This window comes from Coptis chinensis, chromosome 9, assembly GCF_015680905.1.
Source record: "Coptis chinensis isolate HL-2020 chromosome 9, ASM1568090v1, whole genome shotgun sequence".
In the NCBI taxonomy this organism is placed as follows: Eukaryota; Viridiplantae; Streptophyta; class Magnoliopsida; order Ranunculales; family Ranunculaceae; genus Coptis; species Coptis chinensis.
This window is the reverse complement of record NC_141464.1, coordinates 83,414,508-83,428,674: the sequence shown is the minus strand read 5'-3', so window position 1 is coordinate 83,428,674 and position 14,167 is coordinate 83,414,508. Positions and strand designations below refer to the sequence as shown.

General features: G+C 35.7%; 1 protein-coding gene across 1 annotated transcript; it reads right to left on the bottom strand.

The window, feature by feature from the left end:
- Positions 1-304: 304 nt before the first annotated feature.
- On the bottom strand, positions 305-13,239 carry LOC147478855 (primase-helicase Twinkle, chloroplastic/mitochondrial-like). The gene is made up of 20 exons (XM_086583049.1): positions 13,128-13,239; positions 12,473-12,528; positions 12,299-12,356; positions 12,072-12,182; positions 11,212-11,292; positions 9,854-9,937; positions 8,299-8,364; positions 7,965-8,078; positions 6,577-6,624; positions 6,399-6,484; positions 6,232-6,292; positions 5,672-5,854; positions 3,877-4,008; positions 3,264-3,325; positions 2,569-2,652; positions 1,452-1,583; positions 1,224-1,320; positions 1,000-1,134; positions 861-928; positions 305-718 (listed from the first exon to the last, which is right to left on the bottom strand). The coding sequence occupies exons 1-20, from the start codon at positions 13,161-13,163 to the stop codon at positions 673-675; spliced, it is 1,740 nt and encodes a 579-aa protein (XP_086439175.1). The 5' UTR covers positions 13,164-13,239; the 3' UTR covers positions 305-672.
- Positions 13,240-14,167: the final 928 nt, after the last annotated feature.

Here is a 14,167-nt window from a genome sequence, read left to right as displayed (position 1 = left end):
GCCGTTTACATAACCCTCCAACCGAAATCACATTTAAGAAAAGAAAATTGTAACTATGCTATAGCCTATAAAGTTAAATACATTGTTTTGGAAACTATAATCTTGTATGCATTGCAATCCTAAAAAACAATAGAATTGTTATGTTTAATAAATAAGAATCTTTAGGCCATAAGTTTGAAATATAATATTCTATTCTTCTGTATGCAAGTGACACTTTAGTAGTATGGCATCTAATAAATATTAGCACAGATCTAAGAAAGTTCCTGATCAAGGAGGATGAGGGTGGAGAGGGAGGGAGAGGTAATTTCTGAGAAACTATATCTACAAAGTTACCTAATTAAATATAACAAGATATTGTCATTTGATCTATCAGATGTAACCAATTTCAGAAACTAATTGTGAAACACAAAAAACAAACACAAGTGTTATACTACATTATAGACATACTTTCGATGCTGCTGTAAACCGGAGAGCTGCACCACCCCATTGCCTCAGGCATGGTCAGCTTCCCTCAACTGCAGAACCATATTGCTTCGACAAAATTGATCAGCAGCATTTGAGGAACAGAGGCAGCTCCCTCTCCATTGATTAGCTTTCATAAGAAGGGAACCCAAGGATGTTTTAATCATGAATCCTTTGTATAAATCTTAAAAAAGAAAAAAAATCTCCAAGCTATCGGTCTTTGATAGGTTCGACATCTCGAAATTCACCAGTGATCCTGTCCACAAGTAAACAGAAAGCTTATAACGGGAAGGTCGCTTCATATGTTGTAATGGGGGGAATGGTAAGTAAATGACACATCTGTACATGGGACTATGGGAGTGGCTCAACACGAATAAGAAGTAGGATCAATGACATACCTGTTATATGACAAATGGGCATCGCCTATACCGCCAGCAACCTTATTACGAACCTTACGAACACAGACCTGCAAGTAATAGTAGATAAATGAAATTTGTCTTTTTACAAGAACAGAATAACAATGAATATGAAACTGACCTGAACTTGATCGATGGGTCCCTTCTCCGGATTCCTGTTCCGATGAATGACAATTCCATTGTCACATTTGTTTATAAAATGTGCACTTCCACTAATATCATAGAGATTAGGAGGACCACCAAGCCATTGGTGCAGCTACAGTAATATAAGGTTGACAGGGAGAAAACATATAAGCTAAATGAAAGCAGGTGCTCTATACAATCGCAATATATCATTGTATTTACCTGCCTGGGATGAGCAACAAACCAAACATGACAAGAATGGTGTTGAGCAAATCGTTTTATTTTTGTAAGCATCTGGCTAACATACTCGGTCTCAGTCCTGTCCACCATGAAATGACAATTAGCATGCAGTAAGTCAGTAACCACTAAATAATATAATGTATTAGTGTTTCCTAGAAGATATCCAGATCAACAAATTGCCAAGCATGATATAATTATCAAATTACACACTGGTTTGGAGGACGCTGATGATCCAGTTCATTGTACGGATCAATCACAAGCCCTTCCACCCCATGCCTCAAGACTGCAGCTTTGGCCAGATCAAGAACCCAAGTAATGGAAGGCAGGCAATCATCGTCACACCTGGTCCAAATAAAGAATAAAAAATATATAACGCAGAGAGGCAAGGTATCAGAACTCAATCTCGAACACAAAGAACAATATATACTTGATCTTACAAGGAACAAAATTTCCAAACAACAATGACGAAGGTCTGCTATTGACCTCCAAAAAGTAGGCATAACTGCATAAGAACTAAACAAGTATCAACAAGGTAATTTCTCACTTCAAAATGCTTTTCGAGAGCATCTTCATGGAAGCCAATTCAGTTGTAACAATAGAACAGTCATGCTACTTTCAATATCAATAAGAAGTATGTCAGATCACACACATACACACATGTTAGGTCAGTCCAAAAAATCAAATTGGCTACACCTTAACACCTTAACAGAACACGAGCACTGGATAATCAACTGCAATAGAGCCCACTCTGAACTTAACTATAGAAAGATCGTGGCTATCAGGCTTTATGTTCACGATCAATACTCAGGGATGTATCCTACAAGCTAGCACATTATCACACTACAGGTTCCCTATTTTTGCTATGTTACATATGGACACACCATATTTTAAAAATAATCTGTGTCAAATACGTATCCACATATCCGTGTCGGACACGACACGGACACAAATTGCATGCGACACACCTCAGTTTTTAATATTTTGCCGTGTCGGATACGGAGACACGTGTCCGTGTCAATGTTACTTAGTTTTTTTGCATTTTTCTTTTCCCTACAGAAGCTGATTTTTGCCTCACAAACCAAGTAATGTAAATTGTCCATTTGTATCATTCTTTTTTTCTGGACAGTTTTGTCATTCTGTAACAATGCCACTGCCTTGGAATCATAGCAGAAAAGTCTCATTTCTAGGCAAGGATTTGGTCCTATGTACACAAAGCCCTAGAATCGGATAAAAAATCAACTTCCTTGAATGCACATGGGCGAGTCACAAACCCGACATACTATTCCAACAATTGTCAAACTACTGAACAAATTAGAAACAAACTTACCTTATGAGATGAAATGTCTCATTCAGCCATTGCTTTCCTCGTTCAAACTCCTCCTCGGTCATCCTTTCAGTAGAACCAGAATATCTACAGGTTCCAAGAGAAATTTGAAAGAAGTCTTAGCTCTAAACATCATAGACAGAAGCTCAGCAATAGTTACAACAGTCTAAATCATGGGTACTAAGCCCTCTAAATAATCTGACTGTTTTTTTTTTTTGGTCGGCAAGCGTGGTTTTTAATGAGGTCCCCTACCCCTTTATTAAAATATTAAGTCTTAGAGTCAATTACAATCTGACTCTGTTCCATATGTCAAAGATCATAAATATTCCAACCAGCAACAACCCATTGTATACGAAAGTGAATAATGTCAAGTTGCCATGCAGGTATTTCACAGAATATATATCTTCTGTATGATAACCAAGGAGATACTTCAATAATCTTAAAATTGACACAAAAGGAGTCCTTCTGTAACAAATAAAACACTTGGTATAACAAGACTTTTTCAGTTCACCTACATAACATATTTAAGTTTTTAAGAAACTTCTTTCGCTTTTCCAATTGTTTGTATTCAATAACACCCACAACGAAGCGTACTGATCAAATTGCTCTTTTATTCTTAGAAGCAAATTAGTGACATTTCAGCTATCAGTCTATGGGGAAGTAAATTAGAAGCGAAGGAAAACAAAAGTGTAAATTACCCTGCTGTGAAGAAAGGCTTTCTCATATGCTTCTCCATAAGCTTTCTTGCATGCTCACGAACCTAATTACGCGTAAAGTGCGTGTGTCAGAAAAATGATAGATTTTGTTGGTACCAACATTATACATTTAAAACCTACAAAAGTTTCCACACACAAAAGCCAGAATTTTAAAGCATTCATCCATTTGGAATACAAGAAAAAGAACATAAAATTATATTTCAAAGAGGATACTTGTTACAATTTGAGCACCATTTTTGCATATGTATTATGTGTATTGCTCCTAACATTCATACCCTCAAGAGTTATCCGCGAGGGGGAGGGGGGGGAAGAAAAGCGATGAGAAAGGTCCTCAAATAACTGGAGTAAAGTGTGGACGTATTATGAATTATGTTGATAACTAGAAAGAATCCATTCAGCAAAGCTAGCCAACAAACGGACCTTAGCAAAAGAACCTCATCAGATTGAATAATTCTAAGATCGGCAAGCAAGAAAGTGTAATTTTAATTTGCTAGTGAACGCACATGTGGGACAAAGTGTGTGTGTTTATGAGTGACTGAGTGAGTCATCTGAAGTTCTGAACAAGTGAACAACAGATAACAGCTATTTACCATACTTTGTTTTCCATTGAGCAAAGTGCAAACTTCCAGCCTTTGCTTTCATTAATATTGCATAGAAGAGCGTCGATCCATTCACTCTTCCCTGAATTAGGAACGCCTGTAACTATTGTCAGCTCCCCAGGTACAACCTGCTCAAGATAAAACTTCTACTGTTAACTATAACAAGATATATATTTCCCTAGCTACAAACATACATGTACACAATGGCAATCGGATGAATTTATTATGATATAAAATGGATCACAAAAGCACAAAGCTTCAGTAACAACTTTCAACAGAGGGCGTAAGTTTTCACAGTTTTTTAAGAGATGCAAACTACTCAAGAAAGGAAATAATAATTATAAAATGTCAAGTGATATTCCAATGATTTGTCCTGATAACAACTTTGGGGATTTTCTAATTTGAATGCATGAACTCCCTAAAACTTCATCAGTTTACTAGCTTTTGTAATGTGAAACAATTGGCGGAAGCTTCAATCATTATTAACAATTAATAAATTCACAAATTATCAATCAAACATTCATTCAAAAATCACTCAGTATTAGTAATTCTTCTCTATAACATCCGTTCTCTCAAAACACAGTCAAGTAAGGAGGCTACAAACCCTATATGTACAGCAGGCTTTCTCTTAAACGGACACGTCTGTTAACAAACATGTTCGTGGGGCAGCTTATATAGTGTCTTGAACAGCTTTTTAATTTACGTTTAATAACTTGTTCGTGGGCAACTTATGTACGACACTATATAAGCTGTGCAAGACACTATATAAGCTGCTCAAGACACTATATAACATGTCTGTTAACGGACAGTCCATTTAAGAGAAAGCCTGATATGTACAGTACTACTACCTCCGTAAACCCTAAGAAACTAGAAACCTAATACCACATGCCACATCAACAGAACTTTATTATACGGGCCAACATGGCTATTCAATATAAATATAAACAGTCCTACAAAGGACGCCAATTACATCACTTTGTGTAAATGTGACCACCTTCATGGTCGAGGTAGTATGCTGTCTCGTAAGTCTTTGCCGACGACAGTCAGACGTCCAAATGCAACTTACAATTGATTAAACATGCGTTTTTTGTTAGCCTACTACATAAGTGTGGCTTAACTGTTCAGGAGGAACTTGCTACACCCCAAATCTATAATTATCTAGAGCATATGCTTATTACTCAGGTCTATTTGGCAGAGCGTAAAAGGACTGCCACTGGTGATTGTGGATTCTATAGGTTAATGTGCGTGTTTGCGAAAACAATTATTTATTTATCTTTTGGTTCCTAAAAGACGCTGAAATTCCCGGTTCAAATAGGGTTTCTGCACTTCACAAAACACATGAAAGCTATGCGCACAACGAGGTGCCCCTAAGCACTGCCTAACAGTTTAACATACGTAAAAACAGTCTTCAAGTGTACATGGGAAAATTTCAAACCAATTGAACACAATGTATTCTATGCTTCTAAAAACAGCGTTGAAATGTGTCATTAGATAGATACCCATTGTTTAATCTATGTATTCACAATGCACATACGCACCCACAAGGTTCTATATGTATCCACCATTTATTTATTGGATCCCAAACTGGATAGATATACAATACCTCAGTATCATTACTTTCAGCTATGAATACGAGGTACTTTCCAAAATATAATACAACAGAGACCATAAACATGTACGCCTCTGATTCGCTTATTGTGTCCAACATGTGAGAAAAGTATGGAAACCAGTACAACATATTCATAGACGACATACCCAACGGCAGCCATAAAAGAGCAAGGTAATGCTTACTTTGTAATATCCATCGACGCCCGTCCACCCAGTTGAGGCACCAAGTTCACACCCCAGACGTTGATAATAGTATTGATCAATCTCACCAAAGAAATCACGAAATGTGAATAAACCACGTATTGGATATAATTCTGCCTGATCAATTACTTCGCGCAGTGCATGTGGCCCTAAACACATAAGCACCTGTGGACATAAGTTGAGAAACAAAATAGTTCAGCTTCTTGGACAAACACTAACTTCAGTAGCAGGTTCCAAAATCACCTTGACAAGATTTCAGCCAAGTTAAAAGTATTAAAAGTGTATCTTTATAAGTGCCATAAAAGCGTAAAAAACCCTCGCCTCATTTTCCAGAAACAGAAACTGTTCCTGAAAAAGCCTTTTTAACACACAAAAGAAAATGTGAATGTTGTGTGACAAATCCACTCTGCTGCAAGCATTCCATATGCCTCAGTATTTTAGTGTCGGAATCTACTTACAACTTACAAGGCAACTGAATTTCCTACTCATCACCAAAAAAATAAAATTTCTTAGAAAAAACTTTCCATAGTTGAATGTCAAACCTCATTTGCATCTTTGTAAACTTCAGCTTCAGTTTTCTTCGGCCATTTGACTCGCCAGCACCTGTGGCCATCAAACTCATGTGTCACTAAACAATTCAAAGTAATCCTCTAGAAACCCTCTAGAAAGAAGACCATACTAGAACAACATATAGATGGAATTAGACAACCTTTCTCTTCCAAGGCGGCGCGCAAGCTCTTCGGCCAAGGCTTGTCCAGGTGCATCAGCATCAGTTGCTAGGATAATACGAGATGCCTAGGAGTGTTGAAAATACACAACATATATCATAAGAATCAGAACTGCAGTAACTCAACTTTTCTTTGTAAGGAGGCACTAGGAGTAGTCACCTTGCTTAAATAATCTTTGCAATTCCACAAATACTGGTATTTCGTGTCCTAGCTTTGCAAGAAACGCTACAGGAGTGTTAGCTTTAGTCATTAAAATGAGAAGCACTCAAAGCAAAGTTCACTCCCTATACTAATAGTGTGAAATCAACAGTAAAACACAATCAAAATATTATGAAACTTTACAAAGATCGCTGAAATTATATTAGGAAGGAAATGAAGATCAAATTTAATATTTGCAATCAGACAAATTCAGCCTTGTTCCATGTGCCGCTATTATCAGGTTAGGATATTGCTCCTTCAATATTAAAGATTTCCAGATATTTCCACACACTGACCATTATTGTATCATGATATGTACGGCCCTGTCCAGTAAGCTACTGATACTTGCATTATATGATCATGGATTCGCAGGGTAATGTGGTGGCAAACAGGTAATATATAATTTCCTGGGGCCTGTTACAATTATAAAGCCCAAGTGTTAGGCTCAAGTCTTGCCACACGTGAGGATCTGTGTCAAGATTATTAGTCCCACATCAAGATTTTAAAGCATACGGATTAGTTTCATAAGTTCCTGGGGGGGGCTCTACTGACTACTTGTTGTCAATGGGGTTTGATGCTCCAAAGATTAAGATTACGTATTATAAATTTTAAAACTTGGGAGGTTGGACTCAAGGTCTTACGTTTATTTCCCACCATCGTCGCAAAAGAGGTAATTTAAGGGTTAGGGAATCAAATTCTAACTATTTAAAAAATAAAAATAATAATAAAATAATAGTAATAAATTAATAAAAACTATCAAAAAAAGGATTAACAATTCAATGTGTACTACTAGTTTAGATACTGCATGTAATTCTGTTGAGTTCAGCTAACATATCACTGTGTATTACAAGTTGCAACTACTTTGGATTTTCATGTCATTTTTTCACTCATAAATTCACTAAATTGATACTGAAAAAAATGAATTGAGCCTTAACTCAGAATAGACAATAGGTCCTCAATGCCTCATTAAGAAAATCACATTCATATTATAACCTCAACACTTTTATACATGGACACAAGACTATAGCCTCAGTGGACACAAATCTAAGATGTTTGCTCTCATCCATCATTCCAATTTTGAATTGATGATTTCATATTGCTATATCTATATCTTAATGCCAGTTCCTTGTACTTTAGTGTTGATATCTAACTTGTTATAAATTTGTAACTATGGCCTCAATGACTTTTCTTGTTCCTTTAGTACTATCTCTATTCTCTAGGGTAAAACATGCAGCTCAATAGTGTTACAGCATACAAGATAGACTCAATAAACATATCATTTGATTTATTTCTATATTTCCCACATATAGGACCTTCCAACATTTTTACGAATTATGATTGAAACAGACCTTTTCCTCTGATGGCATCTTTTCTGAAACTTTTGAAGGTGCCCCATCCGGAACACTGACACAGTTACGGAAGCCAGCTTCTTCCATTGAAAGCTTATCAATTTCACCCTCAACCTATAATAATTACAATAAACAATCTGAGTAGCCAAAATGACTGATATCCAAAGTAACTATATCGACCCTCAACCTATTATTGTGGTAATAATAATATTGACAATAAAAATAATTTATAACCATCCTACTAATAATGATAACAAATAACAATAGAAACAATAATAATAAAAAGACAACAGTAATGAATATTTATTAGCCAATGGATGGAGGCAGAACTTACAATGATAATATCCGTCTCTTCCTTTATGTCATCCAGTCCATACAATATCTTTTCAGTATCCTTCTCCTGGACAAACAAATTAGAAACAAAGCACAATCTCTTCTATATCAGGCGTAACTTATATAACATACATATATTGCTAACAAAATAGCCTGAAGACAAGTTCTACGTAAAATGACAAGGACAACTGATAGTACAGCTGTGACCAGAGAACCTAACAAAGGGTAACCCAGAAGTTCCCGCATACAAGATCTCTTTAGCTTGGAATCCCCCATATGAGAAAATTTTATACAGGAAACTAAATAGTCTACCGTGCATTCCTGTCCAGTTAATTGTGGTCATACAGACAAGTAAATGCTTGTATAAACTTCTGAATGGCACTACAGAAAATTAAATCATATAGGTATAAATTCATGAAGGTCTAGACAGTAACTAGTATCAGATTTCACAAAACTTTTAGGTTATGCCGTCCAATTAAAGGAATAATATTGGAACAAAAAAAATTCTGAACAGCAGTCTGACATTTAAAAATCTCGGATAGCTAGAGAAGCCATAATAAAATAATTTTACACTAAAGTGTCGTCATCAATGTTACAAGGCCCACCGTTAAGTCAATAACTCAAAAAAGACAAATAGCTGAGCATATTTTCTCAACTTCCACGGTTTTTTTATGGAGGACTACGGTAGGGGCCAGGGGGAGGTTAATAAGTCAATTGGCCAATATGTTCAAGGCAAAGCAAAACATAAGAGTGATTTAGTACTTTTACAGTTTTAAGAGTTTGAAAAATCATAAATTATCTACATATTGGTTTCTGATGAAATTGATGTAATTAGAAACAATTTATTCAAACCTTTCTAATGATATCAAACGGCAATATCAAAATCTATAAAGTATTACCAAGGGCGTCCCTCTGTCATTAGTACCAGAAGGCACAGGATATTGCTACTATACAGAGACGGACATCAACCAAACTATGCATGGATATTCCCAAAAATGAAAGTTCTAAAGTTCCTAATAATGCATTTCGAGTTTTCCTTTTGTCCATAAAAAACCGTAAGTTGAATGTAAACCAGAAAGATGATAGATATTTAAAAGTAGTTCTTTGACTTGTCACAGTGTATGCATCTCACATGAAGCTCTGCGTAAAAGGTTAACACACATAACACAGTCTCAATGATTAATGAGATATAACAAATTAAGTATGCCTGTCTTTAAGTGGAAAACAAGAACTGACATATTCATTTCCTGTAGCTGAAGCAATCCTGAAATCCAAGATCAAGCTCTTAGGCTACTATAAATGCCTCATACAGCTAAAACTGTTGTACATATACATATATGGACATATATTACTTCTATAGCTCCAATTAGCAACTCATTCGCAATTTCCAAAGACCACACACATTCAAGAATGTGTCACATTTAGAGCAACAAATAGCACTGAATAGATTTTAGTCACAGAAAAAACATTCCAACATAAACTCATATTTGCAGTTATGGCTACATAAAACATTTTCTGCAAATTTAAAACTAAGGGTACCGTATAAAAATAACTACCTGCCAGAATTTTTTGTTTATGTCCCGGTACTTGCAACTTACTAGGACTCCATTTCGCCTATAAGTAAATGCAATAGCAACCTGCTGTAAGAATTAAACAGTTGTCAAATAAGATGAAAACCAAATACTTCAAACATAAAACAATCGACTAAGATGTTACTTTCTCTAACCTAGTCACCTAGATAACATTTGCACCATCTTATTTTATTATGTCATGTCCGCAAGATTACCAATGTATTCATTCATGTGGAACTGCTCCCCAAACATTACAGAACTGCTTGAATTAAATCTTGTTTTCATTTTTACTTAATTAAATTGATAGTGTAAAAATACCAAAATTCCTTAAACATATTTGCCAGAGGTGAAATGCCACCAAGTAACTGGTGAGAAAGAAAGAAAACAGTGCTGATCAATCTGTTTCAAATAATTTTGATGTTTGGACTGTTTGTAAACAAATTGTTAAGGCATAACGAATACCTATGAAAACAGAACACACTCTAATTGTTTTGGGACGGTTATCATAGGAACCAAAGAACATGAATTGGATAAAATGGATCCATCAATTCTGGAACTTCGCCTGATAACTGTTCCGGTTCAGGACATTTCAGAGCAAAAGTGACAGCCAGTTAGAATCATTATCATGCTAAATGAAAGCTAATAAGCATACCACAGACATAATTATCTCATCCAGCTATGTGATCCCAAGTGATCAAGTGCTACAAAATGGTGGACTGGCGTATTGACATCATCAAAATAAACAGAAGGTTAGTTCCTTACTATATGTGGTTGCGGAATCCCTTTCAAAGTGAGAATGTGAAGACATATTGGACCAGGAACACTGACTAAAATACTTGAAATCAGGTCTAATGTGCCAATGGAAGAATCCTAACAATTGAAACTCTTCAGTTAAAGTGCCTCATCTGTGTCTAAGGAGTAACACTTGGGGTGCTTCCAAGGAATACTTATGGTATAAAAATAAATTAAGTAATGGATTGATGATTATGACTCTTCAAATGTCCCCTGATACTTCAATCTATATCATTTACCTGACTAAGTTTTACTTACTCTTCTAAGTAGCTGCTACAAGATATTCAGTTGACTGGAAATTTTGACCCAAGTATTCATTGTAACGAACACAGCAAAGCGAAAACGTGAAATCAATATTCTCTATCTTGACTGCATAAACATCAAACGGCCAACAAATAGAGGATTTGCACCCACCCATCTTGATTCATGTTTTGATTTAATTACTGGCTCCACCACTTCAACAAAATGACCGGGCTCTTCTAAAGTCCAAACACATGCTGACTCATAACATCATAAGACATAAATCATGTCCAAATAAAACATTTGTGTACCTCAGACCCAGTTTTTTGCATAACACCATTTCTTCGCAAGGTCTCCCCCGATATATTTCGTTCAGAAAAGTATGCAAGTAGCTGCAGGAACAAAGAGAGAAAAAGAGGTCAGAATTATGTAACATAATGCTACATTGCTACCAAAAGAAATTGCATCAAGTAGTTAAATTTTCGCTCAATTTACAACTGACTTACGAGAGAGTTGATAACAAACTATTAGACCTTATCGCACCCTATATCAGTCTAAGTGAATCTCCAATAACATATCGCTAATGACCATAATGTTACATTAATTCAAAATTTAGCTTTAAGGTCAGATAACTATTGAAGAAACCTATAACCTTCTTCCATGAGATCATCTGGGCATTTTCACCAACTTACAGGGAAATTCCAGTTTATGTATATCAACATTGCTACTCGTCAGGGTTTTCAAACTATTTCAGGCTTTCAGCCATGAATCAAACACCAAGTGATTCTCGAGTCCTGAATGGTTGAAGTCCTTGAGCTATTTTTAATGTTCAGGAAAGCACGTAAACATCGAGCCTAGATTTTACCCGTTTTCAATATCTTAAGATAAGTTTATTATTTTATTTTTTCTGCTGTTATTGCGCTGTCTATTTCTGGTCGCAAAAGCATAAATGTATAATATTTTGAAAAATACACATGCTAGGAAGTATATGTCCTGAATATAACTGATGTCCGTAGAAGGACTCGTGCAAACATTCCATCTAAAGATATGCCGATGAGAATCAATTATCCAGTCATGGATTTTAGTATACTCAAAATAATATAATTTCAGAGTTCTTACAGAGAAGCAAATGAATAGATACTGATGCAAAGAGGTGGAAGTCAACATGTACCTCATTACATAGTGGTTCTAGCCCAATACTTTCTTCTGTGATCACTTGAATGCGTTTGACTTTAGCAATTTCTTCCGGGTTACTATATGTCTCCTTGCCACTTTCAAAGGCCTAAGAACAAGCAAGTATAACTCAGCAAGCTTCAAGGATATTTCATTACCAGTAATTTTTCCAAATGTTGAACCACTAAAGTAGTTCTAAAGAAATCCAATAAAAATAAATCATACCCTAACATGGCCTCTCCAACCACATTTTGCTCTGAAGCACTGCCACATAGCAAGGTTCCTACAGCATTGAAAACTAAGGTGAAAAAAAAATATATGAATAGAGGGAAAAGAGGGGAGCGGGGAAGAGAAGGAAAAGGGCCAAATGAAATGAGAAAAGCTAAAAGAAAAACTTACACATCTTGAGCAATAAAGAGAGAGAAGCTCTTCTCCCTAGTATCTCCACCATCACACTAAGCAATAAAATAAACAAAAAAATAAAGTTGGAAATAAACAGGGTTACAGTTCAGTTGAGTTCCATTCTGAACAAATGCAAAGTATGTAGACCAATAATTTTATCCAGAGACTAAGAATCTACTAAACTACTCCACAGCCAATATGCCAAACCACCTAGTTCTTGAACTAACATTTGACAGCATCAGTCATTGACTGAATGCTAACCGGTATAAAACTGAATCAACTTGCATGAGACCAAAAAAAATAAACAAATAAAACCATTAGATTTGGCTACATTCAACCAGTCAATCTTGGCACATTATCACTGATTACTAGATTATCAAAAAACTTCAATCGTATAAATCTATGCAAGTACTTCCTGCAGGGTTGTGGAAGGGCTGCCTATAAAATGATTTAACCCTATATTTGCAGTAAAACACATGAACGAACCTGAAATCCATCAATCCCAAACAAAGGTATCTAACAAACTAAATTAATTTTCATGAACAGACCATTCCAAATTAATATTCACGCTGAACAAATTAGACTCATATTTCAAATTAACAGTGCCCATCTAATATTAAAATTATAAAAAGCATAACTAAATAAATTCTACCTCCGGGCATATTAACCGATTATACTCCCCAACCATACAAGTATCACAATCAATCCCGGCAGCTTCCAGTTTCTTCTTCAAAATTTCAAATCGTGCTGATTCAAGCGTCTCAATCTCTCAATCTCAAATTTACCAGTCATTTCCTTTACTAAAATGTATTGTATCTAACAAAATCAAATTCAAAACCTAAAAAAGTACCAGTCATTTCTTCTTTACTAAAATGTATAATGTATCTAACAAAATCATACATGCTACAAAACATACTAAACATCAAGATACCGTCTTTCGCTAAAAAAACAACAAGCACATCTCTTAAAACTAATCATTTATCTCAAAACATGAATAAAAATTCCAAAAATATATATACCTGGCCTGGGCACTTTTTGGTAAGCAGCATAACTAAGTCCACATTTCTTAATACTAAAGTTTAAAAAGTTTGGTTTTTGAGTTGTTGGGAAAGCAGACAACAGCTGGGGTGAGTGGTAAGTATGTAGTGAAGAAGGAGAAACAGATGGTGTGAATTTGAGTAAGTGTTTAGAAGAAGAGTTCATAAAGAAGAAGTTTTTATTATGAGTTGTTGTTGTAAGAAGAAGTTTTTGTAATGGACGATGTGGAGAAATGAGTGGCACCATTTTTTTTTAAGTTTAAGGTAAGAAGTGAGAAGACAGGGTTTAAGGAATGAGATTTTTGTTTATGAACATTTCGGAGAAAATTATGATGTTTTTCTTCTCTTTATTAGGTTTTCAGTTATGTCATGAAATATCGTAGATATCGGCATTTAGGATACAGCGTACGTGGTGGGCCCAATTTTTACTAAATAACTGACAAACAGTGCGGCATGAGCAAAGGGTGGAGAAGAGAGAGGGAGAGATGGGTTGAGGGTTGAGCAAGTGAAGAAGGATAAGAAGAGAGAGGGGTTGTTGCATGTTGGAAACCAAAACCAAGAATTCGCTCAGTTCACTGAAAGAAGGAGGGAGAGAGAGAGGGGAAACGAAAGACTGAGGACAGACATATAGAAACTTACCAAACTATATTTTTGG